Source organism: Bactrocera oleae, chromosome 2, assembly GCF_042242935.1.
Source record: "Bactrocera oleae isolate idBacOlea1 chromosome 2, idBacOlea1, whole genome shotgun sequence".
Classification (NCBI taxonomy): Eukaryota; Metazoa; Arthropoda; class Insecta; order Diptera; family Tephritidae; genus Bactrocera; species Bactrocera oleae.
In genome coordinates, this window is record NC_091536.1 from 44969532 (window position 1) to 44991077 (window position 21546).

General features: G+C 37.0%; 1 protein-coding gene across 20 annotated transcripts in view; it reads right to left on the bottom strand.

Annotated features, from left to right (window-relative positions):
* The window catches only part of LOC118681060 (uncharacterized), a 449031-nt gene that overhangs the window by 168884 nt on the left and 258601 nt on the right, over positions 1–21546 (bottom strand). The window contains exon 5 of one of the 20 annotated variants that reach the window (XM_070113073.1): positions 5525–5848. The exons of 17 other annotated variants lie outside the window; for them this stretch is intronic. In XM_070113073.1, coding sequence (XP_069969174.1) covers positions 5841–5848 — 8 coding nt within the window. In that variant the 3' untranslated portion in view covers positions 5525–5840. Of the gene's footprint in view, positions 1–5524; positions 5849–19029; positions 19741–19920; positions 20005–21546 lie in introns of those variants that run through there. 2 more of the 20 variants (XM_070113072.1, XM_070113074.1) reach the window with 2 other exon arrangements.

Below are 21546 nucleotides of genomic sequence, written 5' to 3' on the forward strand. Positions count from 1 at the left end.
CGCAAATATGAAAATAGCCACGGGTTTAGTTGCAACAGCAAATCCCGAAGTGTGAAATCCCGAAAATTGCCAAGAAGCACCATGCTTCTCAAAGGCATTAAAAACCCAAACGCTACACAGCGAAAACCAAAGTAGGGTACTACTACCCACAGCAGTCGTCTCCATCGAACACGGAGGAGAACTGTTTAAACTTAGGGCCTTAATAGAGCAAGGATCACAACGATCATTCATAGCGTCTAGGGCTCAAAATGGGCTACAACTGCCAACAAAACTAGCCAATTTTGAAATCACGGGAATGGGCGGAAGAGTAGTCCAAAACTCAAATAAAATCTGCTCCATTTCCCAAATTTCCCCCCAAGCGGATAAGCACATACAAGCAGAAGCTATAGTCTTACCGCAACTTACAAATATGCTTCCAAGCTATCACATAAATAGCAAGCATTGGCAAAAGGTTTCACACCTAAAGCTAGCAGATCCCAACTGCAACACTCCCGCTCACATAGACCTTCTATTAGGCAGCGATCTCATACCACAGATAATACTCGAAGGTATTGAGAAAATTTCAAATACACTTCTGGCACAAAATACTATTTTTGGGTGGATCCTAAGTGGACTAGTTTCGGAACCAGTTACCACCATGACCACTCAGGTTGAGGAAATCTCAAACGAATACCTCAATTCACAATTAAAGAAATTTTGGGAGTTAGAAGAGCTCCCCCCATATCAATCACAACCCCTGAAGATAAGTATTGTGAAGACTTTTACAAAGCCACAACTACTAGATCAGATAATGGTCGGTATGTCGTACGACTACCACTAAAACTACAATTTCCCAACACAATCGCCTTAGGTCACTCTCGCACCTCTACTATACAACAGTTTTTAAGTATGGAAAAAAACTTACTTAAAAAAGGTGAGCCTAAGCCAGAATACGATGGCGTGTTAGAAGAATACCTCCATTTAGACCCGATGGAGCGCGGGGAATTCCCTAAATGATATCCTATTTACGGGACCCACGCTCCAACCAGATTTAATGCTACTTATTTTAAATTGGCGTATATTCAAGTACGTGTATAACGGAGACGTCGAAAAAATGTATAGACAAATAGCCGTACATAAAGACGATCAAGATTTTCAGCGAATTATTTTCCGAAAATCTCCCAATAGTCCATTCCGCGACTATAAATTAAAAACAGTTACCTTTGGCATCAACTGTGCTCCATATCTAGCCATTCGAACACTGCACGAATTGGCAGAAAACACCAAGTCAGAATTTCCTCTGGCAACCCAGGTGTTAAAAACACAAACGTATGTAGACGATATCTTGTCTGGAAGTCACAGTCTTCCACAGTCTTCACTATCACAAGTGATACAAGCCCTAAATACCGCAGGGTTTCCGTTGAAAAAGATAACGGCAAACCACCCTAATATCTTAAAGGACATACCTAATGAAAATTTGTTAGATACTAATTTCCTAAAATTCGAAAAGGAAAGTACAACAAAAACTCTGGGGATCCAATGGAATGCGATATCTGACCAGTTTTCATACACTACAGAGTCAATATCAGCATTATCCGCCATAACAAAACGCCAAATTCTATCCTCTGTGGCGAAACTTTTCGACCCCGCAGGATGGCTTTCGCCAGTTATGATACCAGCCAAAATTCTAATACCAGACTTATGGTTAGATGGAACCGACTGGGACGAACAAGTAAAACCACTTCGTTTAGAAAAGTGGTCCCAGTTTGCGAGCAATCTAAATGATATCTCACAGATACAAATCCCACTATGGGTAAATTATGCCCCAGAGCACAAAGTCGAACTACACGGCTTCTGTGACGCTTCTGAAAAGGCATATTGCGCAACTATATATGTTCGCTCACAAAGCGACACTGCGACCACAAGCCACTTATTAGTAGCAAAAGCAAAAGTGGCTCCTTTAAAAACAATAAGTCTACCACGACTTGAACTATGTGGAGCGCTACTACTAGCCAAACTCGTGTCCATCGTACAAACGCATTTAAACATGGCACAATATAAATTATATCTATGGTCCGATTCCGAAATCGTATTAGCATGGTTAGAAAAACCACCAAATGCATGGAAGACGTATATTTCCAATCGAACGTCTCAAATCCTTGACCTAGTAGGATCAGCCACTTGGCGACATGTGGCCAGTGCAGATAATCCTGCCGATCTAGGTACAAGAGGGTGCAAACCCCTGCATCTTGCCACCACCACTCTCTGGTGGAGTGGCGTCCGCTGGTTAACAGAATCTCCCGATTCTTGGCCACAAGCGCCCATGCGCAATATAATTGCCCCAGAAAGTCGAAAAATCGACTCCTTTCATGCAATATCAAATGATACTGACATCCTTGAGCGATTTTCATCGTTTCCCCGAGCCCTCAGAGTAGTTGCCTACATGATCAAATTTATAGAGCAGCTCAAAACTAAAGTTAACGGAACACCTCCAATATACCCCCAATGCGATACATTAACGCACCTACACTTACAAAAAGCAAAAGGCGCTCTTATCGCATCTACTCAAACGCGCTACTTCAGCCGAGAAATATCATTGCTAAAAGATTCGAAGCCAATCGATAAAAAGAGCTCACTTTTAGTACTAAATCCATTTCTGGACACAGAAAAAGCACGGCTTGTCACATTATATCTGCATTATGTCCACATACTGATGCTACACGCCGAGCACCGCCTCATGCAACAAATAGTCCGCCAAGAGTTTTATATTCCACGTCTTAAGCCTCAAATTAAGAAGTGCATTTACATGTGCAAAGTTTGCACAACGTACAAGCAAAAAATGCGAACGCAGATAATGGCAACACTTTCACCTGAACGCTGCAACTTTGCTCTGCCCTTCACAACAACAGGTGTCGATTTTGCTGGGCCTTTCCAGATAAAGGCTTCAATGTTAAGATCTCTCACTTTAATAAAAGGCTATGTTTTTGTTTGTTTTACGACAAAAGCTGTTCACCTTGAGCTATGTACAAATCCGACGACAGAGGCTTTTCTCGCGGCATTCGCTCGCTTCGTCGGACGGCGTGGTTTTCCTTCAAAAATAATGAGTGACAACTGCAAAACGTTTATTGGAGCCAAAAGAGCCACTGAGAAACAGGTTGTGGACTTTATCAAACAAGTCTCACCTGAAATTGTACAGAAGTAGGCACATCAAGATTAATTGGTAGTTTATCCTCCCAAGCGCTCCTCATATGGGTGGTTTATGGGAATCAGCTGTAAAAAGCTTCAAATCCCACTTCAAAAAAGTAACTAAAACTACAAGTTTATTTATGAAGAATTCACGACCTTATTAATTCGAATTGAAGCCGTACTCAATTCACGGTCAATCACAATCCTCTCGCAAGATCCCTCCGATTTCACCGCCCTAACTCCTGGGAATTTTCTCAAAGGAGCACCCATTCTGGCCATACGCGGAGTCGCTATCCTTATTAAACCGATGGGAAAGAGTCAAAATTCTCCATCACAATTTTAGCCGCCGATAAAAAGAAGATTATCTAAAGGACCTCTACAAGAATTACCGCTGGAAAGCTCCAGAACAGGCGCCGAAGCTTGGAGATTGCGTGCTAGTACACGATGATTGTCTCCCCCCTACCGAATGGCGGCTTGGCCGCATAGAAAACCTTCACCATGGTTCCGATGGTCACATCCGAGTAGTCGATCTCCGTACGCAAACCGGAACACTAACTAGACCGCTCGTAAAGCTATGCTTCTTACCCACAGCCGATAATACCGAACAACCGTAAATAATAACCCGATAAGAACCAAAAACCGCTAAAATTAATAAATCAAAAAAAACCTAAATCCGGTAAAAGGTCGATCGAACTAACGACCCATTATGCCACCTAACGTGACCCAAAATTCCAACATTCCAACTCAATCATGAGACAAATTTATAATCTATATAACTTTTTCCTCATATAGATCATTATGGCCGGAAATGCACCAACACCAACGCCAGCAATACGTTCGGCCGTTAATGTGCCACGCCCTGGGGCAAATCTTGTACCCCGAACTACGGCTACCACAGCCCCTCCAATCGCTCCTCGTAGTAGCACGCGACCACTAACCCCGTCAACACCGCCTCCGATGCCCACTATGTCGTCGCCCACACCGGTTGCAACATTGCGGCATATTTAAAGGTATGTCACCAGTCCAACGACAGCAAATCACCCAAGCACATGGCCACTGCCTGAATTGTCTGGCGCACACCCATGCAACAACCGCATGTGAGTCAAGGGGCCTTTGTCAGATGTGCGGTGAGCAACATCACACACTCCTTCACCGCACCGCGAGGCGCGACAGTGGTCGACTAACTGCCTCCCATCGCCGCGGCGTAGTGAGGCGACTCCCCAGACACGCATCAGCACGACCTCGCCGATTCACCACCCACCCGAAGATTCCCGCCGCGTATCAGTTTCGAAGCAAACACCGTAATTGTTTACAAGAACCAGTTTATAAAATTTAATTTATTTTCCACTAACGGTTCTTCTTTTCGGATACCTTGTAGTAGTACCGACTGCGACAGTTATGTTTATACGATGAGTCTAATATATGATCCGTCATGGGGATGAGGAGTTTAAGGCTTGATTGTTTGAATATCAACTTGAAACAAAATAAAATGGTCAAAAGAACTATTAACTATACTGGGTTATTGGATTTTGTTTAAAACGATTACTTATGTGATATGTGCAGGAATGGGCAAAGTCCTAAGTCTCAGTTATACCAGAGGACATAGAAGAATGAGAAGGTACAGGCTCGACATTGAACATTTGTGAAATTTCACCGATAAATTCACCTCACGACGAGGGAACTCAACGCGTGAATTATTAACACTGTTTTGATTTTAGCAGAAAAGAATCTGTAGAATTACAGCTTTGTTAACATGATCAACCAAGGAATTTTGATGAGAGAACCAGAGAATGACTGAAGGTTATGTGCATTTTAATTTATATTAACTTATGAATAAATATTCTAAAACTTTAAAATAAATTTAATTAAGAAGGTTTATAAAAATAAAAAACTAAAATAATAAAAAAATATTTCGGGTGGGGCCCCAAATATGAAATGGAATACTTGTAACAAATTCATTCATAAGGAACGCACGTAAGTTAATGGCAGCCTCCACACAGCAGATTTACCGTAACTGTAAATAAAATTGCATCTTAACTTTTGTAATTATGCAGTCGCATAAATAAAATCTTTATCAACGTTTTGGTTTATTTGGGAATTCGGTATGCTTTTTCCTTTCTCAATGGAATAATCCATTCTTATCAAAACATTACTGATGGCCTCACTCAAAGGTATAGCAATATTAATTGTAAACAAAAAAGAACGCTTAACGTTCTGCCGAAATATGCTGAATAGCTATGAATCATTAGAAGTATGTTGAACAAAACGCCCGTGTAATTTGTATACGTACAATAATATTAAATTATTAAAATTTTATTTATTAACAATAATTATAATTCGTTTGCAAACGCTGTACGAATCGAAAACAGGTAACGTTGAAGGCTGAAGCCGTGGAATCCGCTTAGGCGCAAAGATGAGCCAAACTGGGATTAGATGTAGCGCGCAGGATTGTAGTTGTCGCAAAAACGAATAAGGGCAGCAAGCAGAAACCGTGTTGACTGACGTGTATAATCGAATGTGTATGAACGCTGTAACAGCTGTCCAATAAGCGTATGTAGATTTAGCGATGATCCTGTCCTTGTTTTTAGGTGTCTTTATGCATGTTGTTCTCAGACGTTGAGTGCCAGTTTTTTCTTAGTAGATGGTGTACTTGGAGGAGGGACTTTAAACTCATTTCAACAAGCTAAAAGTGTAATTGACATTCATTATTTTGAAGTATGTTAGCTTTAAGTAAATATGAACAAAATGTATATACATTTGTAAGTTGAAAATAAAGTAGGATTCCTTTTCCGTCAATCAAATGAACCACACGTGTTTTTATTTCTTCAGCGCGTTCGAGGATACAAAATATATTTGTGTTGAAAATTGTGAAAAATTACTCAAGATTGTCAAGTATTAAAGTTAGCACAATAATTATATAAAAGTTATTGAAAAAAAATAAACAAAGCATATTAGGGGACAAAATAATAAAATACATACCACCAACGTGACTATATGCCATATATGTACATATGCATATACATACATTTATATATATAAAATTCACAAAAATAAGTATCCCACGGAAGGAAAAAAAAACAAAAAACCTCAATACGCGTAAAAAAATAAATACTGTGCAAAGTGTTATAAATATAAAAATAAAAACTGATAACATTAAAGACAAGAAGAAGCAGCACAGAGCTAATAAAAATTAAAAATAAATAAATAATACAATAAAAAAGATAAAAAGGAAAAAATAATATAAATTAAGGAATTACACACTAAGCCGAAGCGTTGCTACAACAGATAAACTGATACAACAAAGTATGGGTTGTAAGTCATCAATATATCAAAAATAAAATTTATTTATCCCAGGTAGGTAGATAGAGTGGCTGTCTGACGACGCAACTAAGCCTTTGCCCAATGTGATACCACCGAGTCTAATGTTTCCACACTCTATTGTCTCCTATCTGAACAAATAGTTTTATACAAGCAACTTCCGAGACGTCGTCTAGGAACCCTCGGCCGATAGTTGCGATTATTTTTCTGTAGAGAGCCTTGCATTTGCACAAAAATGTTTTACAGTCTCCCCTTCTTTTACCTCCTGACAGGTTATACAATAGTTACTGTATGGTGCACATAGACTGCTGGCATGTCTGCAAATTAGGTAGTGGCCTGTTAGTCTCTTGCTAGAGTTCTTATGTCATTTTTTTTTGAGTTTTGATAGCCGGCATGTTCGGCCCACGTTTCATTCATGCCACGTTTGCCTGCTTGTTGAGTAAGTCAATGATTGAATCCACCAGCTAAATTTATAACATGTATGGCATGACATGGCATTTTTATCTAGGCTCAATTGTAGGGTGGTGCCTGTTCTGGCTAGTTCATCTGCTTCAAAGTTATCAGGGATATCACAATGTCCTGGAACCCATTGTAGGTTTATCGTGAAATAAGATGTTAGATCCACTAGGAGATCAAGACATTCCTTCACTATCTTTGACGAAACCCTAATTGATTTCAATAATTCAAAGCCAGTTGGCTAACCGTATATTTAAATATACTGCTTGTTGTAAACTTAATAATGGCGACTTAAGGAGAGTTTCCTAGTGAACAATACTCGCTCCGCCTTGCTAGCGTTCAAGTTCAGTCCGGGCGTTTCTTCCCACCGATTAATATCATTTAGTATTGTTTGCATAAGGTTATCGAGGGATTTTACATCTAATCGAAACCGTCACATCAACAGCGTAGGCCACAACATGTACCCGTTTCTTTTCTAGATCAGCAATTTATTCATTATTAATATCCAGAGAAGTATTGTATGTAAGCTTTGCCCGCCTTTGGTATGTATATTGCCTTGACTTTCCTCTATAAGGAAGTAATATACGCCTCTTTGAGAAAGGTTACTAGCATGTCTCTTATTTAGTTCTACGACCGCTTTAATTGAGCAGGGGATAAACCGTCTGGTTTCGCCGATTTGAAGGGCATGAATCTTCTTATCGCCCAATATATATTGCTTTTTGACACTATATCTATAGGATATACCTATTATTTTAATAATATAAGTATTATCAAAAGTTTATTTATTGTGACTATTTACATAACCTATCAAATTTTAAATAAAAGCTCGACCATAAGCTCAATTTTGCGATTCTGAACTACAGACCCTTCAGAATAATAGGGTCTCCTTTCGTAAAAAGGATCAAAAAATAAATAAACTAAACAATAGATTGACTGAATAATTTTGAGAAAAAATACATACGCCTTACCAACTGACGTGGACTATGGAATATATGGAAGGAAAAATGTTAAATGGGGACTAACCAAGTACACCAATATACGAAAGGTTATATTACTTGTATTGTAGTCATTGTAAGGGCAACCATATAATTGAAAATTGCCTCTATTCAAAGGAAAAGAAAAGCAAGAAATAAAATATTTTTACGAAAACTAAAATAAAAATCTTAAAAATGACTTTGAGTAGTGAAAACGAAACTCTAGTTGCTAGACTTATTGCTTCAACAAATGCATCCCGTAGATTAGAAATTTTAGAAATGCGAAGACAAATTGAAGACTTAACAAAGTCAACAACGATAGCAGATTACAAACCAAAAATTATCAATTCCGAAATTCTCTGCGACGAATTATTAGAAGCAATAAAATCATTACCAGAATTTTCTAGCTGTTAGCTGGAGAGAATGAGCTAGTAATACAATGAGTGTATATGTAAGGGGCAGCCGTAGATATTTTGCTGCATTAACAATAATGAGAAATAAAATTACACACGATGCTAAGGTATACCACCTAAATGGTACGGTACCTAATATTGATGCCATTTTGGCACGACTCGACTTCGCTTATGCTTTGAACACAAAGTCGACAGCACGACATATCAATCAGCTGATGTACACAATGTCGTTGTTGCCGTTCTAAAACCCTTCACTTCATTGACATTTAAATATTTTGTTCAAAGTGAAATTTTTTGTGCAAAAAATAAGTAAATAGGATGATTTATTTGATTTTACATTATCGATTGTTATTACATATGATATATCAGAGATATTCTGTTGGTAAGATAACATTAGACTTGTTAAAGTTTTGAATAATTCCATATTTCACATATTATATTCGTTCGGTTTTTTATTGATTTTTCAAAAGATAACTTTGTGTCCATTTTTCCGATTTAAGTCAAATATGGCCAACGAGATGCCAACTTCACTATACCCCTCTCGCAGAAGGCTGCGTCCCTATTGGCAAAATACTCGGAAAGCCAATTTTCACAGGCCTCTCCTGAGGCCAATTTCTCACCATTAAGCGCGTTCGCCATTGACAGGAAAAAGTGATAATCACTTGGTGCCAAGCCCGGACTATAAGGTGGGTGCATTAGGACCTCCCATCCGAGCTCCCGGAGCTTCTGGCGCGTAACCAAAGACGTGTGTGGCCTGGCGTTGTCCTGATGGAACACAACTTGCTCTCTGTTGATCAAAGATGGCCTCTTCTGGATTAGTGCTGCCTTCAAGGGGTCCAGTTGTAGGCAGTAGAGGGCCGAATTGAGCGGTTGGCCACATGGTGGGCAGCTCGTAGTAGATGATTCCTTGCAAATCCCACCAAACACATAGCAAAACCTTCCTGGCCATCAATCCGGTCTTGACCACCGTCTGTGCCGCTTCCACGAGCTTTGATCACGACCGTTTGCGCTCTATGTTGTCGTAAGTGACCCATTTTTCATCGATTAAGCAGCGATTCGCAGATGGAAATTCGGTCTATCATGGTTTTTTGCGTTAGTTCGTGTGACACCCAAACATCGAGCTCCTTTTTGAATCCAAGGTTATGCAAATGGTTCCAAACGGTTTTCTGGCATATCTTTAGTTCCTCAGCAATTAAATAAGTGCTCACGTGATGGTCTGTTTCCACTATTTCCATGATTTTATCGCATCTTTGACATCGAAATTACCGGAACGGAACCTAGCAAATCACTTTTGTGCTACACTTTCGTTTACAGTATCGGGCTCATAAACTAAATTAATTTTTTCAGCCGCTTTGGCTACTTTTGCGCCTTGATCGAAGAAAACTTGTAAAATATAGTGAATTTTCTCTTTGCTGGTGTCCATCTTTGACGAGCGCTCACAACGAACTGAGTAAAAAGTGAAGAAAAATCAGAAATATTACTGTTTAAGTGATCTAAGCCTCAGTACCACCACTTCCTCCGGTAACAACTGGCGCATCCTAATGCAACACACCACACTTGAGAACATTCATAAGTTCTCACCACCCGATGAAATCACACCACACAGGACAACACAACATACCATCAGCATTCGCTTATCGTCTATGGGCCTGAGCGCCACATCAACTTTTCGCTTATACACTTTCGACAACAGCGATCCTGCGCGCTACTCTTGCCGATTATAAACCCGTCGACATCGGCCCAAAATATTATTTTCCAGATATGTATTAAAAGCAATAATAATAACTGGTTTTTATATGTAAAAAAATATTGTACATTGTAAACGAGAAAAATCGCATTTTTATTATAATTTTAAAGGCGAGTGTATTGAGTGTCAGCATTTTAAAGACACTGGTGGATCTTTCCTTACAAATTGTGTATCGCTTTATTCATGGTCCTTCAAGCCCTAGTGAAAGGAACTATGGGATTTTAACAAACCAAAAAAAAGTTTACAGTAAAAAATTTCGGTGTCATAACCTAACAAAAACAAGTAAGGAAGGGTTAAGTTCGGATGTAACCGAACATTTTATACTCTCGCAAAGTCAAATGGTATACTCGTTTGAGATTTCTTTGTGGATTGACTGATATTTTCGGTAGAAGGTCAACTATAGGCACTGGGGTCCACATATTTAGTACTTAGGGGTTTGAACAGTTTTGGTTCGATTTAGACAATTTTTGGCCGCAAGGTGGCATACTTTAAACATATTATTCACGCAAAGTTTTACGCCAATATAATCATTATTGCTTGATTTGCATAGTGGAAAGTGAAAGAATCAAGTGGTATTTAAAATGGTGTCACATGGAAAATAGGCGTGGTTGTAATCCGATTTCGCCCATTTTCGCACTATGACAAAGAAACATGAAAAGAACGTTACACACCGAATTTGGTTGAAATCGGTTGAGCAGATCTCAAGATATGGGTTTTCACCTAAAAGTGAGCTGTGCCACGCCCACTGTCTAATTTTGAACGCGGTTCCTATAAAGTCATCTTATACCATCTCAGAGATAAAATTTAATGTCTCTGGCGTGTTTAGTGCTTGATTTATCGCGCTTTTAGTAGTTTTTAACAGTACCGTTATATGGGGAGTGGGCGGAGTTGCCACCCGATTTCCACTATTTTCACACCGTCAATAGAAGTGCTAAAAACATTTGCTTCTAGTGAATTTTGTTATTATAGCATAAGCGGTTTAGGAGATATGCACACTAAACCTATTAGAGGCGGGACCACGCCCACTTTTAAAAAAAAAGTTTTAACTACAGATGCCCCTCCCTAATGTGATCCTGTGTACTAAATAACAGTCTTGTATCTTATTGCGGAGCTTAGTTATGGCAAGTTATTTGTTTTTGATTAATGGCGTTTTGTGGGCGTGGCAGTGGTCCGAGTACGCCCATCTGCAATACCAACCATCTTACGGTACCAAGAAACATGTCTACCAAGTTTCATAAAGATATCTCAATTTTTACTCAAGTTAGAGCTTGCACGGACGGACAGACGGACGGACGGACAGACGGACGGACGGACAGACGGACGGACGGACAGACGGACGGACGGACAGACAGTCACCCGGATTTCAACTCGTCTCTTCATCCTGACCATTTATATATATATAACCCTATATCTAACTTGATTAGTTTTAGGTGATACAAACACCCGTTAGGTGAACAAAACTATTATACTCTGTAGCAACAGGTTGCGAGAGTATAAAAAAAGTGTAGTGACAGAGCAAACGGGTGCAGTGATATAAAAATATATGCATATGTACATCCACATATACATACATGTGTACATGTGTACAAACAATCATTTGAAACAAGCTAATTTGTTGAAAAAGCCAAAACCACAATTCGGGCGCGAAATATTAATACACCTTATAACAAAACATACATAAATACCAACAACTTAAACGGGCGCGAATGTAAAACAAAAGATAATAAACAAGAACAACACTCACTAAAACCAGGCACAACTGGAAGCAGCGGAAAAGGAACAAAGGAACACACACTCGTACATACATATATTATACCCTCAAAAAACCCTTGAGGGAGCATAAAGTGAGTTGTATCGTTTCCTATTTTATTCCTTCATGCATATACTTATGTATTATGTTAAAGGTTACAGTTGATTAGTAAACATAAAACTGTAAGAATAAAAAACAAAAAATTAAATAAATAAAAACCAAACTGTTTTAAGTTACGGCTTTATTTTACGGTAAAAGCCAAAAACGGTTTGGTAACATATATACTATGTACATAAATAATTAATAAGCTGCTTGTCTGCTTACCTTTGTGTATTATAACACACTAATTTAACAAATACAAAATCCTATGAAACTAAATTCAAGCAATTATTTGCGCAGATTTCCGGTAATACCCTTTATGCTTAATAAAGCAGTAAGCAGGATTGCTATACAATTAAATAAGTAAGCCGAGGCAAAATTAAAATTATAACACAAAAAACAAGAGATAAAATAACCAAAATAAAAACAAACCAAAAACATACATACATGCATATCCACTTTCTTCCAATATATAAGTTAAATAATTATATTTTATTAATTGTTTTTAAAAAGCTGGCGGAACTTTGTCCGCACATCACTTATTTATTTTGAATCCAACTTAAGACTAATTACAATTATTAGCTTAACTTAAAATTACACCTACTATTGGCCACACTCACGTTGCACTTTAATATGCGCCCTATTTGTTGTTATTGCAAAATCGATATTTTTGCTGATCGTTGTTTACTTCAATTTATTGATATTTAGCTGACTATTGTTTTAGTGTTATTTATTAATAGTTTGCTGACTGTTGTTTACGCAAATTATGTTGAGGTGTCAGCAATTATGCGAATGCGCGTGTAGAATGGTTGACCATTGGCAAAATTCAACCTAGTTGAACTTTTGCAAGTTCCGGAGTTAACTCTTCCCCCTTTAAAGATGATCGTCCTCGATCATTTAGTAGAACGGTAAGTTATTGAAACTTACATATGTGGGAGTGTAACTAGTAGTGCCTGGCGTATCTTCTTGGCTTGTTTCAGTTTGCACTGGCTTTATGACCTCTTTTCCCACATATTGGATTTTTACGGAACGTTTCTTTAGGATGTAAATAATTATTATAATTATTGGAATTGCTGTCATTGTTAGGCCTCCGGGGGAAAATGTAGCATTTTTAATATAACTGATTTCGTCTGCGTTTTTGATGTGCAGATCTTTCAGTGCCTCTAGAGAGAGGAGTTCTATGTGATCTTTTTCTAGTGGGATCGGTTGAAGAATTGTGGGGATAGTTTCTATAGTTCCTGCTTCAATATTACTGAATTGCTGGTCGTTTATTTTAATTGTTGAGTTATTAAATATAATGACATGAGTACCGTTAAGTGGTTGGGATATTTCGTCTGCTACTAATCTGCCGTCAAATCGATTGAGCAATATTACTCCTTGTTTAACTTCTTCTAATGTAGGGACGTGGTGGCCATTTGTTGTTGAACAAGTTGAGTTCAAGCTATAAATAATTCTAGCTATACATAAATCTTTATTTAAATACATATTGACATATTATTGTATTTTTCACACTCATTTTTTATTCCTAAAATTGAATTTTTTCCTCTAAGTATTTCTTTGTATTCGATTTTAATTACAGTATTATCTTCCCTTTTTACAGGTCTTATAATTATTTTCTTAAATGTTTCCTTAATCGTTAAAGGTATTTTAACCATATACAAAATTTTCATTTCATTATTTAGAACATTTACTTTTGATAATTCTAGTGCTTCTTCGGCACTCTTAAATGGTATTTCATCTTCTTTTAGTTTATTAATTGATAATTCTAATTCCTCTTTACTTAATATTACGGAATATATAATATTTTCTTTTGCCCATTGGATGGCATATCTAATGTTTATTAATTCTTCTTTAATTAATCTAATCCTATTTTGTAAATTTATTATAATTTCCGTTATATTATCTTCATCTTTTCTAATTGTATTTATCATCTTGTTCATAATGTGGGTTATGTTATTTATTCGTTTTTCGAATAATTTATTTATTACTACTTGTTTATTATTGTTTTTATTCAAATTTTCTAAGTTATTTGTAATTATCTCAAGATCTTCGTGATCGGGAGATCCGGCTATGTATTTCCATGCCGTTCCTAATATGTTAGTTGATTTTTTTCTTCTGATAGATTTTGAGGGTTTTAGAGCGTTTAGAATTTCGAAGGTTTGGATGGTTTCATGTTTTAGAATGGGATATAGGAGGTGGTTGTTAGGGATTTGGTTGATCATTTCTTCATATGTATCTGTTAAAAATTGTTCGTATTTCTCTAAGTCGATGAGATGAATGAATCTGAATGTACCGTTTTGAATTTTTGCTTGTCCATTGTCTATCGTCACTAGTTGGGATTTGCTATAGTCTAAAACTTGTACGTCCGAAGAGGAAGTTGTAATGAGAGTGAGTATGATAAAAAGTATATATTGGTCCATTTTCCTAAAAGAAAAAGGAAAAATTTTAGTTCTTTATTAGAGATTTGTGGATTGTTCGTCCCGATACTGTTTTAACTATCGTCCTGTGATTTTCAGAAACCGTTTTTTTTTTATATTTTGGAGTTAATTTGGATCCTAGTCTTTTATTGATTTTAACGTAAGTGACTTCTCCTGGTGAGAAGTTTTTGTTTTCAGTCCTATTTTTGTTATGATATAAGAGATCTAGTTCTTGTTTTTTCTTGAGTAAGGCAATGTTATCCTGTCTTTGTTGTTCTAGATGTTGTGGGTCACTATAAATTCTATTTCCAAAAAATATTTCTATTGGTTTACTTTTTGTCGTTGAGTGTATTGAGGAATTGTATTCTTGAACTGATTTGAATAGTAATTCTTCAAATGTTATTCCTGCGTAATTTGCTTTTAGGCATCTCATTATTTCTGACAGTGTACTATGGAATCTTTCTATTTGTCCATTGCTTGTACTGCTATAAGGCGGAGTGGTGTAAACGTTGATGGACATTTGGTCTTTAAGTAGGTATGATATGGTAGCGGAATTAAGGGACTTTTCGTTATCTATTACTACGAGTTTCGGAATTCCGAAGGCGATCATTAATTCTCTGATTGGGTCTTTAATGTGCTCTATTGCTCTGGAAGGTATCACTTTTACCTGGACGTATTTAGAAAATTTGTCAATGGCGGTGAGGATTAATTTCTTATCCGTGGAATATATGTCAACATGAACTATTTCGCCTGGCGATTGTGGAATAGGGGTTTCTTGTATTTGAGGTTTAGGGGGGTGCCTATCGTATTTATGTTCGCGGCATGTGGAGCATTGTCTGACCGTTTTTTCGATTTTCGAATGCATGCTTGGGAAGTAGAATTTCTTCAAAATATGTGCTTTATTTTCGCGACTGTTTCTGTGTGCTCTTTGATGTTCGCTTGCGATTATTTCTTCTTGCTCTGTTTCGTTTGTTATATCCTGGAGCAAGGTTTGCGTAAAGCGTATTTTGATATTTCGGAAGTGTAGTGGATATATCTCCTGGATTTTTCCCATCAAGCTTTCTGTGGTATGCAGACCGTTGATTAGTGCTGGGTCTAGATAGCGTTTGAATATGGCTATAATATCCTGTTCGGAATAGTTTTGCTTTGTAATGGTATGTCTGTGATAACTGGGGAATGGTATCTGGAATGAGTAGCTGTCCTCATTTCCAAACATTAGGAATAGTTGGTTCTTGAAGGCATTAATTGGGGCTTCGGTGGCGGGAATTAGAAGATGTGAGGAGCTTTCGTTGCTATGGTCTGTAGTGGTAAGGGTATTAATATCGGTTTGTGGTGGTCTGGATAGCGCGTCTGCAACGACATTAGTTTGTATTTCATCTCATAGTTATATTCTTCGAGGATACACTTCCATCTTTTCATTTTTCCGTTGCGATTTTTGTTACTCAATGCAAAAGTAAGCGGTTGGTGATCTGTGAAAATTAGAACTTTCGCTGACCCATACAAATAGTTTCTAAGTGAGGTGAGAGCCTAGATTATTGCCAGCATTTCTTTTTCGTTCGCGGCATAATGTTCTTCTGTTTTATTGAGTGATCGGGATATGAAGGTTATTGGTTTTCCTGATTGTTCAAGGACAGCACCTAGAGCGTAGTTTGATGCGTCAGTAGTGAGGTGAAATTCTTCTTTGAAATTGGGATAGTGTAGTATGACTTCGTTTGATGTTAGCGCGGATTTAATTTTATTGAAAGCAGTCATGGCGTTACTGTCGAACACAACCGGCTTTTTACTGGAAGAATTTTTGGACACGTGTCCATCTTCCCCTCTCAAAAGCGAGGTCAGGGGTTTTGCTAATTTAGCATAATCTCTGATGAAGCGTCGATAATAGCCAGATAGGCCAAGAAAAGATCTTAAGTCCTTCAAAGTTTTTGGGCAAGGAAAATCTTGAATTGCCTTTACTTTCGTGGGATTGGTTTTTAATCCTGTGGGAGAGACAATGAAACCTAAAAATTCTACTTCTCTCTTGAAAAATTCACATTTGTCCAACTGGACCTTCATGTTCGCTTTTTCTAGCGTATGGAAAATTGTTTCGACATTTTCTAGGTCGCTTTGGTCGTTATTGCCAAATACTATTATGTCATCTATGTAGACATAACATATTTTACCTATATGATCTTTTAGGATGTCGTCTAGCGCTCGTTGGAAAATAGCGGGTGCATTTTTCAACCCGAATGGAAGTCTGGTGAATTCGTACTTTCCGTTATTGATAGAAAATGCTGTCTTCTCAATGTCGGATTCTCTTAGTGGAATCTGATGGAAGCCACTCTTCAAGTCAAGAACGGAAAAGTATTTGTTATTTCCTAGTTGTGAGAGAACCTCATTAATTTCTGGGATCGGGTATCTGTCGGCTATTGTTAATGTATTTAATTTTCTGTAATCCATTACTAATCTGTATTTTCTTTGGCCTGATGCATCTAATTTTTTTGGTACAACCCAAACGGGTGAGTTATACGATGAGCAGGATGGACGAATAATCCCGTCCTTTAGCAAATTTTGTATTTCTTGGGAAACAAAATCTCTCATAGCAAGAGGATATGGATAGTATTTAGTATAGACTGGAGTATCCGAGGAGTGGTGTATGTTAGTTTTTCGTCAGGTTCTGTAAAAAGATGTGGGTATTTTCTTGTCAACTGAATTATGTGTTGTTTTTGTGTAGCTGTCATATGGTCAGTTCTAACGTCAATTTGATTAACTGTAGGTGAGAGTTTTTGTTTAATTTTAATTTGTAACCCGTTATCTATTGTCAAGGTGTCGTCCCGTATGTTGATTGTTGCATGAAGGTCTTTTAAGCTATCGTTTCCTATTATTCCGTCAAAAGATTTTAGAGTGGGGAGTAAAAAAAATTTGAGGGATGTGCCAGTTTTTCCAAATAAGTTTATAACTGTATGGTGGGTAATTTTGATCTGTCTAGCGATAGAATTCGCAAAGAATGGTTCGGCGTTAGGTATTGTCCTTGGGACCTGGCAAGGTTGTATGTAATTCTTGCTTGACCCCGTATCAATCAACATTTTCAGAATTTTCCCGTTCTTCGTTTTGCATTCGATGTAGGGTAACGAAGAACTGTTCATTCTAAAAAATGGATATCAATATAATCCTGCATCTCAGATTGTGGGTTTCCCTCGCCATATTCTTGAGCTGGTTGCCCATTTTCTTCTGATGTCAATGCAGTTTCATATTCCTGTTCAGTAGGAGTCCAGTCTTGCTGATAGTGTTTGTCCGTATCATACTGTGGGTCTTGTGGGTATTCCTGTTGGTAATTATGTTGTGCACCGGTTTCGATATGGAAGTTCCTTTGTTGTTTTAGAGGTATTTGTTGTGAAAAGTTGGATGGTCTTTTCACGCCGTTATTAGCTACGGGTCTATTCATGTAATTTATAGCTCTAGAATGAAGAGTTTTGTCGACGTCCATTGGTTCTGGTCGTGGGAGTTGAGGCTTAACAGAAGCCTGTTGCCCTAATGGTCTATATTGTTGAAAATTACGGTAATTATTGAAAGGAGCTTGAGGGCGATATTGATTCGCAAAGTTTTTTGGTTGCATTTGGGGTCTTGGCATATATGTTAATTGGGGATAAAAGTCGTTAACCGTTTTTCTGGGTGGGAGGGGTGGTCGGAAATCGTGAGTATTCCTATTTTGACTTAAAGCGTAGTGAGAACGAAAGTTTTGATTCTCTAGCTTAAGACAAAGGTGGAGAGCTTGCGGAAGGTCTACCGGTTCTCTCATGCCAAGGAGTCTTGGAAGGTCACCTTTCAGTCCTCGTATTAACGTGTCGAGGGCTTTGACCCGGTATGTTTGAGTAAGTAGATGCATGGATTCCGCACTAACGTCCATGCAGCCAAGCTTGTTTAGAATAAGAGAAAGATGGGAATAAACGCGTTGATAGAATTCTTGAATGGTGAGGTTGCCCTGCGCTAAAGACGTCATTTGATACTCTAAGGTACCTATATCCCGCTTATCAGCGTAATGAAGGGTAAGGCATCTAGAGATGGCTTTCCAATCCAGAGGTGTGTTGTAGGATTCGAGGGCAATGTCAGCGTTGCCCACTACTTTATTCCTTACAACATTAAGAATGCCGTAATATTTCGGAGTTCCTTTAAGGGGTTCGTAGATTTGCAGAATACGATCTACGCTTTTCTTCCAGGAGTTATATTCCCCTGGATTACCTGAAAACTCCCGCAGGCATCTAACTACGTCTGGTATTTTGTCGAGTTCTGTTATGTTGTTTGAAAGACTTTGGTCGATGGTTACATCGGAAATGTTAGAGAAATTGGCATTCAGATTGAGAGCCGCCTGTACCATATTTCTTCCTTCTTGCCTGAAAATGTTACTAACAAGCCCTGTCACTATGTTTGTTAATTGATCCATATTAAATGAACCTGAAGAAGAGGCAGTTGGTTGAGGAGATGGGTTAGGTGTATGTGCATTTAGCACAGCGGGTCGAACTAAATTGTTAGGGTTTGACATAACTCAAAAGATTTATTTTTTTATTTTAGCTTGTTATTGTTAGATATTTTCAATGATTTTATTTTATATTGGTTAGGTGTCCTTATACTCTGGAGGGTCCCTTTGGTGGTGAATCGCAGAGTTGGACTCTAGTTATTTAGAACCGGAGGGTCGGAGTGGTGAATCGCGGTTCTTTTTTTTTATTCTTGTAAGTTATTGGCTGTACGAGCCTTTTTTTATTTAGTTTTATAATTTATAATTCTCTGGAGGGTCCCTTGGGTGGTGAATCGCAGAGAATTTTATTTTTATAAGCTGGAGGGTCCCCCCGAAGGTGGTGAATCGCAGCTTGTATTTTTATTTTTTTTTATTGGCTGTACAAGCCTGTTATTATTTATATGTATTATTTAGGGTTCGTAAATATACAGGTTTTAGATTTACATTTAATTAATAGTAAGTCGCAAGACAGAATATTTTTAAATTCTTAAAACTTTCTTTAAATATTTTTTCTTTTCCAGTTTCTCTCTTATTTCTTTACTTATATTTTTATTCTTAAATTTTATTCTTAAGTTTATTCTTACTCTATTCACTTCCTGGCGGTGGGGTGTGACTCCTTTTTGCTATCGGCTACTCCGGCACCTCCAAATCGTCGCACATTGGAAGCGTGCGTTCGTTTCCTATAGGAATCCAACGCTGGACCGGCTCTAGGTTCGCGTTCTTGGTGTCTATTATTCCACTTTACTTAACACACGATTTAGAAAACTTTAGCGAACTTTAACCCGGTCCCTGCTCGGGCGCCAGCAATTATGCGAATGCGCGTGTAGAATGGTTGACCATTGGCAAAATTCAACCTAGTTGAACTTTTGCAAGTTCCGGAGTTAACTTATACAAATACGTATATACATAATCCTGAAAACACATATTTACAAATGACATCATCAACAAATATTACATCGTTATATGTATTCTTAATATACGTGTAGGTACATATTTACAAAGTGCATAATAAGCATAAATATAAAACAAGCTTACAAACATACATTTATACATAATTGCATTTGGGAAATACCTGCAAATTTCCAATTACATTTCGCGCTCTCCTCGTATTGCGAACATACGTACGAACGTTTACATAAAATCATACGGCATTTGCCTAACTCGTTTTACTCTACACTGGGAATAATTAAATTAAATTTTAAAATAATTTCTAGAAGTATACACTTTAAATTCGCAAGTAATTTAACTGCGGTAAAGGGAAAACGAATTATCAAAACAAAATACAAAAAAATAAAAATATATAAATATATAAACAACATACTTACCTACATACATATGGATACATATATTGATATATACAATTTTATATAATACTAGAGGACCCCGTTCACGCGTTGCTGTGGCTAAGGTTTACATTAATTACATACTATTAAATACAGTAAAATTGTATTTATGAAATAAAACGAAAACGTTAATTCCAATGTAAGAATAACGAAGCGGATCACTTCCAAAGTTGAAAATGGTTAATAATAATTTCCTTCGATTTGTTATTAAACACAAATAAACATAAAATATAATATGTTGATTTTTTTATTTTATTAATTTTATATTCAAATATGAAAAAATGAGTAATTTTCAAAGTTGTTAGTAGATAACGTTAGAAATAATGAAAGAGGTTGATCGTTTTTAATTTTTATCAAAAATATTTTTTAGTTTTTAATTATAAACATTTTCAAATTCAATTAATTAAGCTCATTTGTATCGTACGTTCTGACAGTTGGAAAACGTGGCAAGAGGACCATCTCTCCATTAAATTTTCCAGTCCAAATAGTTGCTACAATAATATTTCTTGTAATCTTTTTGATTATCAAAGTTGAACCGTTGCATAATTGAGGTGAATTGAAAGAGCTCTGAATAATTTTCAACCAAAGATTATGTGATGTCATTCCGAGTATATCCAGATAATTTACGTTTTCATTCACATTAACAACAGTAGCGAATTATTTAAAATAGAAGATTCTATGCTATCCCCTCACCAATTTAAAGCCAAATCGGTTAAGCCGTTCATAAGTTATAAATATTGTAGCTAACACTTCATTTCGCGCTTCGCGTTGCTCATCTGTTTGATTTGCTCTTATATATCTTTGACTTGCAGTATTTCGAGTTCTGCGGCCTAAGTTTGCTTGGTGGCATTTTCAAAAACGAAAATCTTACTGAAAATAAAAAATTACTCCCTGATATTTTCTGTTTAACCATGTATTTATACAAAATTTTAATATTGTGTAGTCACCAAAAATTACCAAAAATCGATATTTAGCTGTGAACTTACCATGATTAAAAACACTTAGTAGCAAACAACAAGCTTCTTAGTCTTTAAAACAAAACAAACTTTATCAAAAACTTAATAAAATTATTGTTAGCGCTTTATTAGATTATGTGTGTCAGATTACCACAGATTACTAAATAGGTTATGCGAAGTTTGTATACTACGTTCTGAAATCTAACTCATAGTATACATATTTTATAATTATTAAATACTATTTTTTTAAATACATATTTTATAATCTTTACTGGTATTATTAATAATACTGTCAAAGTCGGTACATTTAATTGTGGCGAGTAATTTTCAAAAATTAGTACATTAGTGCGATAGAATTAATTAAGTAACCACATTTTCGAACAAACGGTGCTCTTTCAATATAGTCTATGACTGTGAAT